At 47.2% G+C, this 19390-nt stretch overlaps 1 protein-coding gene across 1 annotated transcript in view; it reads left to right on the top strand.

Moving 5' to 3' along the window:
* The first annotated feature begins 114 nt into the window (after positions 1–114).
* The window catches only part of NFS1 (NFS1 cysteine desulfurase), a 29926-nt gene continuing 10650 nt past the window's right edge, over positions 115–19390 (top strand). The window contains exons 1-4 of the mRNA XM_038750317.1: positions 115–198; positions 14505–14575; positions 14710–14826; positions 14941–15024. Of these exons, the coding sequence (XP_038606245.1) occupies positions 123–198; positions 14505–14575; positions 14710–14826; positions 14941–15024 (348 nt within the window). The 5' untranslated portion in view covers positions 115–122. The remainder of the gene's footprint in view (positions 199–14504; positions 14576–14709; positions 14827–14940; positions 15025–19390) is intronic.

Here is a 19390-nt window from a genome sequence, read left to right on the forward strand (position 1 = left end):
GGGAGGGAGACACTTCCGGTGGGAGAGGGAGACACTTCCGGTGGAGGAGGGAGACACTTCCGGTGGGGGAGGGAACCACTTCCGGGTCAGCCGCCGCCGCCGCCGTCGCCTGGAGTGCGGCCATGTGGCGCCTGCTCCGGCGGCCGCCTGCCCTTCCCGGGCCCTCCGCCCCGCCCCGACGGGGGATACACCAACCCGGTACCGCCCTCCCCCTTCCTCCTCCTCCTCCTCCTCCTCCTCCTCCTCCTCCCCATCACGGCATTTAGTAAGCGCTGACTATGTGCCCAGCACTGTTCTAAGCGCTGGGGGGATACAAGGTGATCAGGTCGTCCCACTTGCCCAGTCTTCAGCCCCATTTTCCAGATGAGGGAACTGAGGCCCAGAGGATAATAGTAATAATGATGGCATTTATTAAGCGCTTACTATGTGCCCAGCACTGTTCTAAGCGCTGGGGGGCTACAAGGTGATCAGGTCGTCGCACTTAGCCAGTCTTCATCCCCATTCTCCAGATGAGGGAACTGAGGCCCAGAGGACAATAATGATAATAATGATGATGATGACATTTATTAAGCGCTGACTATGTGCCCAGCACTGTTCTAAGCGCTGGGGGGATACAGGGTGATCAGGTTGTGTCCCAGTTGCCCAGTCTTCATCCCCATTTTCCAGATGAGGGAACTGAGGCCCAGAGGATAATAATAATAATAATGGCATTTGATAAGTGCCTACTATGTGCCCAGCACTGTTCTAAGCGCTGGGGGGCTACAAGGTGATCAGGTCGTCCCACTTGCCCAGTCTTCAGCCCCATTTTCCAGATGAGGGAACTGAGGCCCAGAGGATAATAATAATAATAATGGCATTTGATAAGTGCCTACTATGTGCCCAGCACTGTTCTAAGCGCTGGGGGGCTACAAGGTGATCAGGTCGTCCCACTTGCCCAGTCTTCAGCCCCATTTTCCAGATGAGGGAACTGAGGCCCAGAGGACAATAATAATGATGATGATGATGATGGCATGTATTAAGCGCTGACTATGTGCCCAGCACTGTTCTAAGCGCTGGGGGGCTACAAGGTGATCAGGTTGTCCCACTTGCCCAGTCTTCAGCCCCATTTTCCAGATGAGGGAACTGAGGCCCAGAGGATAATAATAATAATAATGATGGCATTTATTAAGCGCTTACTATGTGCCCAGCACTGGTCTAAGCGCTGGGGGGATACAAGGTGATCAAGTCGTCCCACTTGCCCAGTCTTCAGCCCCATTTTCCAGATGAGGGAACTGAGGCCCAGAGGACAATAATAATAATAATGATGATGATGGCATTTATTAAGCGCTTACATGTGCCCAGCACTGTTCTAAGCGCTGGGGGGATACAAGGTGATCAGGTCGTCCCACTTGCCCAGTCTTCATCCCCATTTTCCAGATGAGGGAACTGAGGCCCAGAGGACAATAATGATAATAATGATGATGATGACATTTATTAAGCACTGACTATGTGCCCAGCACTGTTCTAAGCGCTGGGGGGATACAGGGTGATCAGGTTGTGTCCCAGTTGCCCAGTCTTCATCCCCATTTTACAGATGAAGGAACTGAGGCCCAGAGGACAATAATAATAGTAATAATGATGATGGCATTTATTAAGCGCTTACTATGTGCCCAGCACTGTTCTAAGCGCCGGGGAGGTTCCAAGGTGGTCAGGTTGTTCCCAGTCTTCATCCCCATTTTCCAGATGAGGGAACTGAGGAGGCCCAGAGGACAATAATAATAATGATGGCATTTATTAAGCGCTTACTATGTGCCCGGCACTGTTCTAAGCACTGGGGGGATACAAGGTGATCAGGTCGTCCCTCTTGCCCAGTCTTCATCCCCATTTTACAGGTGAGGGAATTGAGGCCCAGAGGACAATAATAATAATAATGATGGCATTTATTAAGCGCTTACTATGTGCCAAGCACTGTTCTATGCACCGGGGAGGTTACAAGGTGATGAGGTTGTCCCCCGTGGGGCTCCCAGTCTTCATCCCCATTTTCCAGATGAGGGAACTGAGGCCCAGAGGGCAATAATAATAATAATGGCATTTATTAAGCACTTACTATGTGCAAAGCACCGTTCTAAGCGCCGGGGAGGTGACAAGGTGGTCAGGTTGTTCCCAGTCTTCATCCCCATTTTCCAGATGAGGGAACAGAGGCCCAGAGGATAATAATAGTAATAATGATGGCATGTATTAAGCGCTTACTATGTGCCCAGCACTGTTTTAAGCGCTGGGGGGATACAAGGTGATCAGGTCGTCCCTCTTGCCCAGTCTTCACCCCCATTCTCCAGATGAGGGAACTGAGGCCCAAAGGACAATAATAATAATGATGGTTTTTGTTAAGCGCTTACTATGGGCAAAGCACCGTTCTAAGCCCCGGGGAGGTGACAGGGTGGTCAGGTTGTTCCCAGTCTTCATCCCCATTTTCCAGATGAGGGAACTGAGGCCTAGAGGATAATAATAGTAATAATGATGGCATTTATTGAGCACTGATCTAAAGCGCGGGGGGGGATACAAGGTGATCAGGTTGTCCCACTTGCCCAGTCTTCATCCCCATTTTCCAGATGAGGGAATTGAGGCCCAGAGGATAATAATAGTAATAATGATGGCATTTATTAAGCGCTGACTATGTGCCCAGCACTGTTCTAAGCACTGGGGGGATACAAGGTGATCAGGTCGTCCCAGTTGCCCAGTCTTCATCCCCATTTTCCAGATGAGGGAACTGAGGCCCAGAGGATAATAATAATAATAATGATGATGGCATTTATTAAGCACTTACTATGTGCCCAGCACCGTTCTAAGCGCCGTGGAGGTGACAAGGTGGTCAGGTTGTTCCCAGTCTTCATCCCCATTTTCCAGATGAGGGAACTGAGGCCCAGAGGATAATAATAATAATAATGATGATGGCATTTATTAAGCACTTACTATGTGCCCAGCACCGTTCTAAGCGCCGGGGAGGTTAGTAGGTGGTCAGGTTGTTCTCAGTCTTCATCCTAATAATGACATTTATTAAGCGCTTACTATGTGCCCAGCACTGTTCTAAGCGCTGGGGGGACGCAAGGTGATCAGGTCGTCCCTCTTCATCCCCATTTTCCAGATGAGGGAACTGAGGCCCAGAGACAATAATAATAATAATAATGGCATTTATTGAGCCCTGTTCTAAGCGGTGGGGACATACAAGGTGATCAGGTCGTCCCACTTGCCCAGTCTTCATCCCCATTTTCCAGATGAGGGAACTGAGGCCCAGAGGACAATAATAATAATAATAATAATAATAATAATAATAATGGCATTTATTAAGCACTTACTATGTGCCCAGCACTGTTCTAAGCGCTGGGGGGATTCAAGGTGATCAGGTCGTCCGACTTTGCCAGTCTTCATCCACATTCTCCAGACGAGGGAACTGAGGCCCAGAGGACAATAATAATAATAATGATGATGGCATTTATTAAGCGCTTACTATGTGCCCAGCACTGTTCTAAGCGCTGGGGGGATACAAGGTGATCAGGTCGTCCCAGTTGCCCAGTCTTCACCCCCATTCTCCAGATGAGGGCACTGAGGCCCAGAGGATAATAACAATAGTAATGATGATGGCATTTATTAAGCGCTGACTATGTGCCCAGCACTGTTCTAAGCGCTGGGGGGATACAAGGTGATCAGGTCGTCCCAGTTGCCCAGTCTTCACCCCCATTCTCCAGATGAGGGCACTGAGGCCCAGAGGATAATAACAATAGTAATGATGATGGCATTTATTAAGCGCTGACTATGTGCCCAGCACTGTTCTAAGCACTGGGGGGACGCAAGGTGATCAGGTCGTCCCTCTTCATCCCCATTTTCCAGATGAGGGAACTGAGGCCCAGAGACAATAATAATAGTAATAATGGCATTTATTGAGCACTGTTCTAAGCGCTGGGGAGGATACAAGGTGATCAGGTTGTCCCAGATGAGGGAACTGAGGCCCAGAGGACAATAATAATAATAATGATGATGGCATTTATTAAGCGCTGACTATGTGCAAAGCACTGTTCTAAGCGCTGGAGGGGGGGGATACAAGGTGATCAGGTCGTCCTACTTGCCCAGTCTTCACCCCCGTTTTCCAGATGAGGGAACTGAGGCCCAGAGGACAATAATAATAATAATGATGATGGCATTTATTAAGCGCTGACTATGTGCAAAGCACTGTTCTAAGCGCTGGAGGGGGGGGGATACAAGGTGATCAGGTCGTCCTACTTGCCCAGTCTTCACCCCCGTTTTCCAGATGAGGGAACTGAGGCCCAGAGGACAATAATAATAGTAATAATGATGGCATTTATTAAGCGCTTACTATGCGCCCAGCACTATACTCGCTGGGGGGATACAAGGTGATCAGGTCGTCCCAGATGAGGGAACTGAGGCCCAGAGGACAATAATAATAATAATGATGATGATGGCATTTATTAAGCGCTTACTATGTGCCCAGCACTGTTCTAAGCGCTGGGGGGGTACAGGGTGATCAGGTTGTCCCACTTGCCCAGTCTTCATCCCCATTTTCCAGATGAGGGAACTGAGGCCCAGAGGACAATAATAATAGTAATAATGGCATTTATTAAGCGCTTACTATTATGCCCAGCACTGTTCTAAGCGCTGGGGGGACACAAGGTGATCAGGTCGTCCCTCTTCATCCCCATTTTCCAGATGAGGGAACTGAGGCCCAGAGGACAATAATAATAGTGATGGCATTAGTTAAGCGCTTACTATGTGCAAAGCACCGTTCTAAGCGCCGTGGAGGTGACAGGGTGGTCAGGTTGTTCCCAGTCTTCATCCCCATTTTACAGATGAGGGAACTGAGGCCCAGAGGATAATAATAATAATAATGATGGCATTTATTAAGCGCTTACTATGTGCCCAGCACTGTTCTAAGCACTGGGGGGATACAGGGTGATCAGGTTGTCCCAGATGAGGAAACTGAGGCCCAGAGGACAATAATAATAATAATGATGATGGCATTTATTAAGCGCTGACTATGTGCCCAGCACTGTTCTAAGCGCTGGGGGGCTACAAGGTGATCAGGTCGTCCCACTTGCCCAGTCTTCATCCTCATTTTCCAGATGAGGGAGCTGAGGCCCAGAGGACAATAATAATAATAATAATAATAATGTTGGCATTTATTAAGCGCTTACTATGTGCCAAGCACCGTTCTAAGTGCCGGGGAGGTTACAAGGTGGTCAGGTTGTCCCATGGGGGGCTCACAGGCTTCATCCCCATTTGATAGATGAGGGAACTGAGGCCCAGAGAATAATAATAATGATGGCATTTATTAAGCGCTTACTATGTGCCAAGCACTGTTCGAAGCATTGGTGCGGGGGGATACAAGGGCATCAGGTTGTCCCACGTGGGGCTCACAGGCTTCATCCTCATTTTACAGATGAGGGAACTGAGGCACAGAAGTTGTGACTTGCCCAAGGTCTCACAGCTGACAAGTGGCAGAGCCAGGATTAATAATAGTAATAATAATAATGGCATTTATTAAGCACTTACTATGTGCCAAGCACTGTTCTAAGCGCTGGGGGGGATGCAAGGTGATGAGGTTGTCCCCCATGGGGCTCCCAGTCTTCATCCCCATTTTCCAGATGAGGGAACTGAGGCCCAGAGAATAATAATAATAATGATGGCATTTATTAAGCACTTACTATGTGCAAAACACCGTTCTAAGTGCCGGGGAGGTTCCAAGGTGGTCAGGTTGTCCCACGGGGGGGCTCACAGTCTTCATCCCCATTTTACAGATGAGGGAACTGAGGCCCGGAGAATAATAATAATGATGATGATGGCATTTATTAAGTACTTACTATGTGCAAAGCACTTTTCTAAGTGCTGGGGAGGTTACAAGGTGATCAGGTTGTCCCACGGGGGGCTGACAGTCTTCATCCCCATTTTACAGATGAGGGAACTGAGGCCCGGAGAATAATAATAATAATAATAATAATAATAATGGCATTTATTAAATGCTTACTATGTGCAAAGCACTGTTCTAAGCACTGGGGAGGTTCCAAGGTGATCAGGTTGTCCCACGGGGGGGCTGACAGTCTTCATCCCCATTTTCCAGATGAGGGAACTGAGGCCCAGAGAAGTGAAGCGACTCGCCCAAAGTCACACAGCCGACGAGTGGCGGAGGCGGGATTAGAACCCGTGACCTCTGGCTCCAAAGCCCGGGCTCTTTCCACTGAGCCCCGCTGCTCCTCGCGTGGTAGTGGCTCAGCGCTTACTACATGCCAAGCACTGTTTTAAGCGCTGGATGCTCACCGTCAACCGCTTTCTAGGCGCCGGGCCCTGATAATAATAATAATAATAATAATAATAATAATAATAATAATAATAATAATAATAGTAATAATAATAATAACAGTAATGATGATGATGGCGTTTGTTAAGCGCTTACTATGTGCCAGGCACTGTTCTAAGCACCGGCTGTTCACCGTCAACTGCTTTCTAGGCGCCGGGCCCTGTTAATAATAATAATAATAATAATAATAATAATAATAATAATAACAGTAATGATGATGATGGCATTTGTTAAGCGCTTACTATGTGCCAGGCACTGTTCTAAGCGCCGGCTGCTCACCGTCAACCGCTTTCTAGGCGCCGGGCCCTGTTCTAAGCACCGAGTCCCTGTTGGGTAGGGACCGTCTCTAGATGTTGCCAACTTGGACTTCCCAAGCGCTTAGTACAGTGCTCTGCACACAGTAAGCGCTCAATAAATACGATTGATTGATTGAGTAGATACAAGGTGATCAGGTTGTGCCCCACGGGGGGCTCCCAGGCTTCATCCCCACTTTACAGCGGGGGGAACTGAGGCCCAGACAATAATAATAATAATAATGATGGTATTTGTTAAGCGCTTACTATGTTCCTAGCGGGGGCGTCAGATTGTCCCAGGCTTCTCCCCCACTTTACAGATGAGGAAACTGAGGCCCCGACAATAATAATAATAATGATGACGGCATTTGTTAAGTGCTTACTATGTTCCCAGCACTGTTCTAAGCGCCAAGCAGATACAAGGGCGTCAGATTGTCCCAGGCTTCTCCCCCACTTTACGGATGAGGAAACTGAGGCCCCGACAATAATAATAATAATGATGACGGCATTTGTTAAGCGCCTGCTATGTGCCCAGCACTGTTGTAAGCGCCAAGCAGATACAAGGGCGTCAGGTTGTCCCAGGCTTCTCCCCCACTTTACGGATGAAGAAACTGAGGCCCAGACAATAATAGTAATAATGATGACAGCATTTGTTAAGCGCTTGCTATGTGCCCTGCACTGTTCTAAGCGCCAAGCAGATACACGGGCATCAGGTTGTCCCAGGCTTCTCTCCCACCTTACGGATGAGGGAACTGAGGCCCTGACGATAATAATAATAATAATGATGGTATTTGGTAAGCGCTTGCTATGTGCCGAGCACTGTTCTAAGCGCCGAGTAGATACAAGGTGATCAGGTTGTGCCCCACGGGGGGCTCCCAGGCTTCATCCCCACTTTACAGAGGAGGAAACTGAGGCCCAGACAATAATAATAATAATAATGATGACGGCATTTGTTAAGTGCTTGCTATGTGCCCAGCACTGCTCTAAGCGCCAAGCAGATACAAGGGCGTCAGATTGTCCCAGGCTTCTCCCCCACTTTACGGATGAGGAAACTGAGGCCCCGACAATAATAATAATAATGATGACGGCATTTGTTAAGTGCTTGCTATGTGCCCAGCACTGTTCTAAGCGCCAAGCAGATACAAGGGCGTCAGGTTGTCCCAGGCTTCTCCCCCACTTTACGGATGAGGAAACTGAGGCCCCGACAATAATAATAATGATGATGGTATTTGTTAAGTGCTTGCTATGTGCTGAACACTGTTCTAAGTGCCGAGTAGATAAAAGATAATCAGGTTGTGTCCCACGGGAGGCTCCCAGGCTTCATCCCCACTTTACAGAGGGGGGAACTGAGGCCCAGACAATAATAATAATAATAATAATAATAATAATGATGATGGTATTTGGTAAGCGCTTGCTATGTGCCGAGCACTGTTCTAAGCACCAAGCAGATACAAGGGCGTCAGGTTGTCCCAGTCTTGTCCCCCACTTTACGGATGAGGAAACTGAGGCCCAGACATAATAATAATGACGGTATTTGGTAAGTGCTTGCTATGTGCCCAGCACTGTTCTAAGCGCCAAGCAGATACACGGGCATCAGGTTGTCCCAGGCTTCTCCCCCACTTTACGGATGAGGAAACTGAGGCCCAGACAATAATAATAATAATGACGGTATTTGGTAAGCGTTTGCTATGTGCCGAGCACTGTTCTAAGCGCCGAGCAGATACAAGGTGATCAGGTTGTGTCCCATGGGGGGCTCACAGGCTTCATCCCCACTTTACAGAGGGGGGAACTGAGGCCCAGACAATAATAATAATAATAATAATAATAGTAATAATGGTATTTGATAAGCGCTTGCTATGTGCCGTGCACTGTTCTAAGCACCGAGTAGATCCAAGGTGATCAGGTTGTGTCCCACGGGGGGCTCCCAGACTTCATCCCCACTTTACAGAGGAGGAAACTGAGGCCCAGACAATAATAATAATAATAATGATGACGGCATTTGTTAAGCGCTTGCTATGTGCCGAGCACTGTTCTAAGCGCCAAGCAGATACAAGGGCGTCAGATTGTCCCAGGCTTCTCCCCCACTTTACGGATGAGGAAACTGAGGCCCAGACAATAATAATAATAATGATAACGGCATTTGTTAAGCGCCTGCTATGTGCCCAGCACTGTTCTAAGCACCGAGTAGATACACGGGCATCAGGTTGTCCCAGGCTTCTCCCCCACTTTACGGATGAGGAAACTGTGGCCCAGACAATAATAATAATAATGATGGTATTTGGTAAGCGCTTGCTATGTGCCGAGCACTGTTCTAAGCACCGAGTAGATACAAGGTGATCAGGTTGTGTCCCACGGGGGGCTCACAGGCTTCATCCCCACTTTACAGAGGGGGGAACTGAGGCCCAGACAATAATAATGATAATGATGACGGCATTTGTTAAGCGCTTGCTATGTGCCCAGCACTGTTCTAAGCGCCAAGCAGATACAAGGGCGTCAGGTTGTCCCAGGCTTCTCCCCCACTTTACGGATGAGGGAACTGAGGCCCAGACAATAATAATAATAATAGTAATGATGGCATTTGTTAAGCGCTTGCTATGTGCCCTGCACTGTTCTAAGCACCAAGCAGATACAAGGGCGTCAGGTTGTCCCAGGCTTCTCCCCCACTTTATGGATGAGGGAACTGAGGCCCAGACAATAATAATAATAATGATGACGGCATTTGTTAAGCACCTGCTACGTGCCCAGCACTGTTCTAAGCGCCAAGCAGATACACGGGCATCAGGTTGTCCCAGGCTTCTCCCCCACTTTACGGATGAGGAAACTGAGGCCCAGACAATAATAATAATAATGACGGTATTTGGTAAGCGTTTGCTATGTGCTGAGCACTGTTCTAAGCGCCGAGTAGATACAAGGTGATCAGGTTGTGCCCCACGGGGGGCTCCCAGGCTTCATCCCCACTTTACAGAGGGGGGAACTGAGGCCCAGACAATAATAATAATAATAATAATAATGATGGTATTTGGTAAGCGCTTGCTATGTGCCGAGCACTGTTCTAAGCGCCGAGTAGATACAAGATGATCAGGTTGTGTCCCACGGGGGGCTCCCAGGCTTCATCCCCACTTTACAGAGGAGGGAACTGAGGCCCAGACAATAATAATCATAATAATAATAATGATGACGGCATTTGTTAAGCGCTTGCTATGTGCCCAATGCTGTTCTAAGCACTGGGGAGGATGCAGGGTGATCAGGTTGTGTCCCACGGGGGCTCACGGTCTTCATCCCCACTTTACAGAGGAAGAAACTGAGGTACAGACAATAATAATAAATGACTGTACTTCTTAAGCGCTTAGTACAGTGCTCTGCACACAGTAAGCGTTCAATAAATATGATTGAATGAATGAATGATGGCATTTGTTAAGTGCTTGCTATGTGCCGAGCACTGTTCTAAGCGCTGGGTAGATACAAGGGCATCAGGTGATTATTATGATAGCATGTATTAAGCGCTTACTATGTGCAAAGCACTGTTCTAAGCGCTGGGGAGGTTACAAGGTGATCAGGTTGTCCCACGAGGGGCTCACAGTCTTCATCCCCATTTTACAGATGAGGTCACTGAGGCCTAGTGAAGTGACTTGCCCAAAGTCACACAGCCGACAAGTGGCAGAGCCGGGATTGGAACCCGTGACCTCGGACTCCAAAGCCCGGGCTCTTTCCACTGAGCCACGCTGCTCCTCCAGGCTGTCCCACGGGGGGCTCACAGGCTTCATCCCCACTTTACAGATGAGGGAACTGAGGCCCAGACAATAATAATAACAACGATGGCATTTGTTAAGCGCTTGCTATGTGCCCAGCACTGTTCTAAGCGCTGGGGGGGGATGCAAGGTGATCAGGTTGTGTCCCACGGGGGGCTCACAGGCTTCATCCCCACTTTACAGATGAGGGAACTGAGGCCCAGACAATAATAATAATAATGATGGTATTTGTAAACCGTCCCGCGCTTTGAATAGTGCTCCAGCGCTTAGAACAGTGCTATGCACATTGTAAGTGCTTTATAAATGCCATTATTATCATTATTATTATTATTATTATTATTAATAAACGCTTATGTGTGAAGCACTGTTCTCAGCTCTGAGTAGAGACAAGGGCATCAGATTGTCCCACGGGGGGCTCACAGACTTCACCCCCATTTGACAGATGAGGGAACTGAGGCCCAGACAACAATAATAATAATAATAATAATAATAATAATAATAATAATAATGGTATTTGTAAACCGTCCCGCGCTTTGAACAGTGCTCCAGCGCTTAGAACAGTGCTTTGCACATGGTAAGTGCTTAATAAATGCCATTATTATTATTATTATTATTAATAAATGCTTATGTGTGAAGCACTGTTCTCAGCTCTGAGTAGATACAGGGGCATCAGGTTGTCCCACGGGGGGCTCACAGGCTTCACCCCCATTTGACAGATGAGGGAACTGAGGCCCAGACAACAATGATAATAATAATAATAATAATAATAATAATGATGGTATTTGTAAACCATCCTGTGCTTTGAACAGTGCTCCAGCGCTTAGAACAGTGCTTTGCACATGGTAAGTGCTTAATAAATGCCATTATTATTATTATTATTATTAATTAACGCTTATGTGTGAAGCACTGTTCTCAGCTCTGAGTAGATACAGGGGCATCAGGTTGTCCCACGGGGGGCTCACAGGCTTCACCCCCATTTGACAGATGAGGGAACTGAGGCCCAGACCATAATAATAATAATAATAATAATAATAATAATAATAATGATGGCATTTGTTAAGCACTTACTATGTGCCCAGCACTGTTCTAAGCGCTGAGGAGATACAGCAAAAAGTCCTCACCCTCGGCTTCAAGGCTGTCCATCCCTCCTCCAGGAGCTCACCTCCTCCAGGAGGCCTTCCCACACTCAGCCCCCTCCTCCTCCTTCCCCTCCCCACAGCACCAGTATAGACGTCTATATGTTTGTACGGATTTACTACTCTATTTATTTTATTTGTACATATTTATTCTATTTATTTTATTTGGTTAATGTGTTTGGTTTTGTCGTCTGTCTCCCCCTTCTAGACTGTGAGCCCGCTGTTGGGTAGGGACCGTCTCTCTGTGTTGCCCACTTGGACTTCCCAAGCGCTTAGTACAGTGCTCTGCACACAGTAAGTGCTCAATAAATACGATTGAATGAATGAATCATCATCAATCGTATTTATTGAGCGCTTACTATGTGCAGAGCACTGTACTAAGCAAATGAGCAAGGTGATCAGGTTGTCCTCCATGGGGCTCACAGTCTTCATCCCCATTTGACAGATGAGGTAGCTGAGGCCCAGAGAAGTGACGTGACTCGCCCAGAGTCACCCAGCCGACAAGTGGCAGGGACGGGATTGTCCCCGGGAGGGCTCACAATCTTCATCCCCATTTGACAGATGAGGTAACTGAGGCCCAGAGAAGTGAAGTGACTTGCCCAGAGTCACCCAGCCGACAAGTGGCAGGGACGGGATTGTCCCCGTGGGGCTCACAGTCTTCATCCCCATTTGACAGATGAGGTAGCTGAGGCCCAGAGAAGTGACGTGACTCGCCCGGAGTCACCCAGCAGACAAGTGGCAGGGACGGGATTTTCCCGGGGGGGCTCACAGTCTTCATCCCCATTTGACAGATGAGGTAGCTGAGGCCCAGAGAAGCGACGTGACTCGCCCAGAGTCACCCAGCAGACAAGTGGCAAGGACGGGATTGTCCCCGGGGGGCTCACAGTCTTCATCCCCATTTGACAGATGAGGTAACTGAGGCCCAGAGAAGCGACGTGACTCGCCCAGAGTCACCCAGCAGACAAGTGGCAGGGACGGGATTGTCCCCTGGGGGCTCACAGTCTTCATCCCCATTTGACAGATGAGGTAGCTGAGGCCCAGAGAAGTGACGTGACTTGCCCAGAGTCACCCAGCAGACAAGTGGCAGGGGTGGGATTATCCCCGGGGGGCTCACAGTCTTCATCCCCATTTGACAGATGAGGTAGCTGAGGCCCAGAGAAGTGACGTGACTTGCCCAGAGTCACCCAGCAGACAAGTGGCAGGGGCGGGATTATCCCCGGGGGGCTCACAGTCTTCATCCCCATTTGACAGATGAGGTAGCTGAGGCCCAGAGAAGTGACGTGACTCGCCCAGAGTCACCCAGCCGACAAGTGGCGGGGCGGAATTGTCCCCGTGGGGCTCACAGTCTTCATCCCCATTCGACAGATGAGGTAACTGAGGCCCAGAGAAGTGACGTGACTTGCCCAGAGTCACCCAGCAGACGAGTAGCAGGGACGGGATTGTCCCCCGTGGGGCTCATAGTCTTCATCCCCATTCGACAGATGAGGTAGCTGAGGCCCAGAGAAGTGAAGTGACTTGCCCAGAGTCACCCAGCAGACAAGTGGCTGCTTTTAGACTGTGGCCCTTTTAGACTGTGAGCCCACTGTTGGGTCGGGACTGTCTCTATGTGTTGCCAATTTGTACTTCCCAAGCGCTTAGTACAGTACTCTGCACATAGTAAGCGCTCAATAAATTTTTAGAGAAGCAGCGTGGCTCAGTGGAAAGAGCCCGGGCTTTGGAGTCAGAGGTCATGGGTTCAAATCGCGGCTCCGCCAACTGTCAGCTGTGTGACTTTGGGCAAGTCACTTAACTTCTCTGTGCCTCAGTTCCCTCATCTGTAAAATGGGGATGAAGACTGTGAGCCTCCTGTGGGACAACCTGATCACCTTGTAACCTCCCCAGCGCTTAGAACAGTGCTTTGCACATAGTAAGCACTTAATAAATGCCACTAAAAATAAATAAATAAATAAATAAATACGGTTGATGATGAAGTGGCAGGGGCAGGATTGGAACCCAGGTCCTCTAACCAACAAGCCCGAGCGCCCTCGCCCCTGAGCCCCGCTGCTCCTCTGCCCCCCGGTACCTCGGGACCCCCGACCCTCCTCATTCATTCAGAACTTGTACCTCCCAAGCGCTTAGCCCAGTGCCCTGCACACAGTAAGCGCTCGATAAATACGATCGATGACGATGGAAAGAGCTCCGGCTTTGGAGTCAGCGGTCCTGGGTTCAAATCCCGGCTCCGCCACTTGTCAGCTGGGTGACTTTGGGCAAGTCGCCTCACTTCTCGGGGCCTCAGTTCCCTCGTCTGGAAAACGGGGATTAAGCTGTGAGCCCCCCGTGGGACAACCTGATCACCTTGTAACCTCCCCAGCGCTTAGAACAGTGCTTTGCACATAGTAAGCGCTTAATAAATGCCACTAAAAATAAATAAATAAATAAATAAATAAATAAATAAATACGATTGATGATGAAGTGGCAGGGGCAGGATTGGAACCCAGGTCCTCTAACCAACAAGCCCGAGCACTCTTGCCCGTGAGCCCCGCTGCTCCTCTGCCCCCCGGTACCTCGGGGCCCCCGACCCTCCTCATTCATTCAGAACTTGTACATCCCAAGCGCTTAGCCCAGTGCTCTGCACACAGTAAGCGCTCGATAAATACGATCGACGACGATGGAAAGAGCTCGGGCTTTGGAGTCAGTGGTCCTGGGTTCAAATCCCGGCTCCGCCGCTTGTCAGCTGGGTGACTTCAGGCAAGTCGCCTCACTTCTCGGGGCCTCAGTTCCCTCGTCTGGAAAACGGGGATTAAGACTGTGAGCCCCCCGTGGGACAACCTGATCGCCTTGGAAGCTCCCCAGCGCTTAGAACGGTGCTTTGCACGTAGTAAGCGCTTAATAAATGCCGTTATTATTGTTTATTGAGCGTGCGGAGCACTGGACTAAGCGCCTGCCGGCCCGGTCCCCGGCCCTCCCGACGGCTGACCCTTCTCCTCCGCTCTCGCCCCCGCAGATGCGGCCCCCGGCCCGGACGCGTCGGCCCTGCGGCCCCTCTACATGGACGTGCAGGCCACCACCCCGCTGGTGCCACGGGACCCGGGGGGAGGCGGGGAGGGGAGACCCCCGAGGCCGGGGGGCTCCCCTGGCGCGGCCCCGGGGAGGGGGTGGTGGCGGAGGGACTTGGGGGGGCCGGGGCTAACGGCCCGTCCCGTCCCCAGGACCCCCGTGTGCTGGACGCCATGCTGCCCTACCTCGTCAACTTGTACGGGAACCCGCACTCGCGCACCCACGCCTACGGCTGGGAGAGCGAGGCCGCCGTGGAGCGCGCCCGCCAGGCAAGGACCCCCCCCCGGGGGGCGGGGGGCGAAGGGGACCCCCCCCCCCCCCAGCCGTCCGCCCGGGGGTCTCCAGGACGGCCCACCCACTGACCGCGCTCCTTCGCCGTCCAGCAAGTGGCCGCGCTGATCGGCGCCGACCCCCGGGAGATCGTCTTCACCAGCGGGGCCACCGAGTCCAACAACCTGGCCATCAAGGTGAGCCCGGGCGACCCCCGAGCCGGCCTGGGGGTCCCAGCCGAAGTGGCGTGCCGGGGGGGGGGGGCTGATCCGTTGGGGGGGCCGCGGCTTTAGAGAAGCAGCGTGGCTCATTCATTCAATCATCATCATCATCATCATCAATCGGATTTATTGAGCGCTTACTATGTGCAGAGCACTGGACTAAGCGCTTGGCAACATAGAGAGACAGTCCCTACCCAACAGTGGGCTCACAGGCTAAAAGGGGGAGACAGAGGACAAAACCAAACATACTAACAAAATAAAATAAACAGAATAGATATGGACAAGTAAAATAAATAAATAGAGTAATAAATATGTACAAACATATATACATATACACATATATATCTATCATCATCATCAATCGTATTTATTAAGTGCTTACTGTGTGCAGAGCACTGGACTAAGCGCTTGGGAAGTCCAAGTTGGCAACATATAGAGACGGTCCCTACCCAACAGCGGGCTCACGGTCTACAAGGGGGAGACAGACAACAAAGCAAAACATATTAACAAAATAAAATAAATAGAATAGATATGTACAAGTAAAATAAATAAATAAATAGAGTAATAAATATGTACAAACATATATACATATATACGTATACATACATACATATATATCTATCATCATCATCATCAGTCGTATTTATTGAACGCTTACGGTGTGCAGAGCACTGGACTAAGCGCTTGGGAAGTCCAAGTTGGCAACATCTAGAGACAGTCCCTACCCAACAGCGGGCTCACAGTCTAAAAGGGGGAGACAGAGAACAAAACCAAACATACTAACAAAATAAAATAAATAGAATAGATCTGTACAAGTAAAATAAATAAATAAATAAATAGAGTAATAAATATGCAGAAACATATATACATATACATATATATCTATCATCATCATCATCAATCGTATTTATTGAGCGCTGAGCCCACTGTTGGGTAAGGACTGTCTCTATATGTTGCCAATTTGTACTTCCCAAGCGCTTAGTACAGTGCTCTGCACACAGTAAGCACTCAATAAATACGATTGATGATGATGATACTAAATAAATAGAGTAATAAATACGTACAAACATATATACATATACATATATACATATATGTCTATCGTCATCATCATCATCCATCGTATTTATTGAGCGCTGAGCCCACTGTTGGGTAAGGACTGTCTCTATGCCAATTTGCACTTCCCAAGCGCTTAGTACAGTGCTCTGCACACAGTAAGTGCTCAATAAATACGATTGATGATGATGATAATAAATAAATAAATAGAGTAATAAATATGTATAAACATATATACATATATACATATACATATATACATATATATCTATCATCATCATCAATCGTATTTATTGAGCGCTGAGCCCACTGTTGGGTAGGGACTGTCTCCATGTGTTGCCAATTTGTACTTCCCAAACGCTTAGTACTGTGCTTTGCACACAGTAAGCGCTCCAGAAATACGATTGATGATGATGATAATAAATAAATAAATAGTGTAATAAATCTGTACAAACATATATACATATATATCTATTATCATCATCATCATCATCAATTGTATTTATTGAGCGCTTACTGTGTGCAGAGCACTGTACTTAGCGCTTGGGAAGTACAAATTGGCAACCTATAGAGACAGTCCCTACCCAACAGTGGGCTCACAGTCTAAAAGGGGGAGACAGAGAACAAAACCAAACATACTAACAAAATAAAATAAATAGAATAGATCGGTACAAGTAAAATAAATAAATAAATAAATAGAGTAATAAATATGCACAAACATATATACATATACATATATATCTATCATCATCATCATCAATCGAATTTATTGAGCGCTGAGCCCACTGTTGGGTAAGGACTGTCTCTATATGTTGCCAATTTGTACTTCCCAAGCGCTTAGTCCAGTGCTCTGCACACAGTAAGCACTCAATAAATACGATTGATGATGATGATACTAAATAGAGTAATAAATACGTACAAACATATATACATATACATATATACATATATGTCTATCGTCATCATCATCATCCATCGTATTTATTGAGCGCTGAGCCCACTGTTGGGTAAGGACTGTCTCTATGCCAATTTGCACTTCCCAACCGCTTAGTACAGTGCTCTGCACACAGTAAGTGCTCAATAAATACGATTGATGATGATGATAATAAATAAATAAATAGAGTAATAAATATGTATTAACATATATACATATATACATATATATCTATCATCATCATCAATCGTATTTATTGAGCGCTGAGCCCACTGTTGGGTAGGGACTGTCTCTATATGTTGCCAATTTGTACTTCCCAAACGCTTAGTACTGTGCTCTGCACACAGTAATAATAATAATAATAATACAGCTGTGTAATAAACAGTAATAAATCTGTACAAACATATATACATATATATCTATTATCATCATCATCATCAATTGTATTTATTGAGCGCTTACTGTGTGCAGAGCACTGTACTTAGCGCTTGGGAAGTACAAATTGGCAACCTATAGAGACAGTCCCTACCCAACAGTGGGCTCACAGTCTAAAAGGGGGAGACAGAGAACAAAACCAAACATACTAAGAAAATAAAATAAATAGAATAGATCGGTACAAGTAAAATAAATAAATAAATAAATAGAGTAATAAATATGCACAAACATATACATATACATATATATCTATCATCATCATCATCAATTGTATTTATTGAGCGCTGAGCCCACTGTTGGGTAAGGACTGTCTCTATATGTTGCCAATTTGTACTTCCCAAGCGCTTAGTCCAGTGCTCTGCACACAGTAAGCGCTCAATAAATACGATTGATGATGATGATACTAAATAAATAGAGTAATAAATATGTACAAACATATATACATATACATATATGCATATATATCTATCATCATCATCATCATCATCAATCGTGTTTATTGAGCGCTGAGCCCACTGTTGGGTAAAGACTGTCTCTATATGCTGCCAATTTGCACTTCCCAAGCGCTTAGTACAGTGCTCTGCACACAGGAAGCGCTCAGTAAATACGATTGATGATGATGATAATAAATAGAGTAATAAATATGTACAAACATATATACATATATATCTATCATCATCATCATCATCAATTGTATTTATTGAGCGCTGAGCCCACTGTTGGGTAGGGACTGTCTCTAGATGTTGCCAATTTGTACTTCCCAAGCGCTTAGTCCAGTGCTCTGCACACAGTAACCGCTCAATAAATACGATTGATGATGATGATAAGTAAATAAATAGAGTAATAAATATGTACAAACATATATACATATATACATATATGCATATATATCTATCATCATCATCTTCATCAATCATATTTATTGAGCGCTGAGCCAACTGTTGGGTAAGGACTGTCTCTATATGTTGCCAATTTGCACTTCCCAGGCGCTTAGTACAGTGCTCTGCACACAGTAAGCGCTCAATAAATACGATTGATGATGATGATACTAAATAAATAGAGTAATAAATATGTACAAACATATATACATATATATCTATCATCATCATCATCATCAATCGTATTTATTGAGCGCTGAGCCCACTGTTGGGTAAGGACTGTCTCTATATGTTGCCAATTTGTACTTCCCAAGCACTTAGTCCAGTGCTCTGCACACAGTAAGCGCTCAATAAATACGATTGATGATGATCAGAATAAATAGAGTAATGAATATGTACAAACATATATACATATATATCTATCATCATCATCGTCATCAATCATATTTATTGAGCGCTGCGCCCACTGTTGGGTAAGGACTGCCTGTATATGTTGCCAATTTGCACTTCCCAAGCGCTTTAGTCCAGTGCTCGAGCATGGGCTTTGGAGCCAGAAGTCATGGGTTCGAATCCCAGCCCTGCCACGTGTCTGCTGGGTGCCCTTGGGCAAGTCACGTAACTTCTCGGAGCCTCAGTTCCCTCATCTGTAAAATGGGGATGAAGACGGTGAGCCCCGCATGGGACAACCTGATCACCTCGTATCCCCCCCCAGCACTTAGAACAGTGCTTTGCACGTAGTAAGCACTTAACAAATGCCATTAGTAGTAGTAGTAGTAGTAGTAGTAGTAGGCGCTCAATGAATACGATTGATGATGATGATAACCTCCTCCAGGAGGCCTTCCCAGACTGAGCCCCTTCCTTCCTCTCCCCCTCGTCCCCCTCTCCATCCCCCCCATCTTACCTCCTTCCCTTCCCCACAGCACCTGTATATACGTTTGTCCATATTTTTTACTCTATTTATTTATTTATTTTATTTGTCCATATCTATTCTATTTATTTGATTTTGTTAGTATGTTTGGTTTTGTTCTCCGTCTCCCCC

Source organism: Tachyglossus aculeatus, chromosome 8 (assembly GCF_015852505.1).
Source record: "Tachyglossus aculeatus isolate mTacAcu1 chromosome 8, mTacAcu1.pri, whole genome shotgun sequence".
Classification (NCBI taxonomy): Eukaryota; Metazoa; Chordata; class Mammalia; order Monotremata; family Tachyglossidae; genus Tachyglossus; species Tachyglossus aculeatus.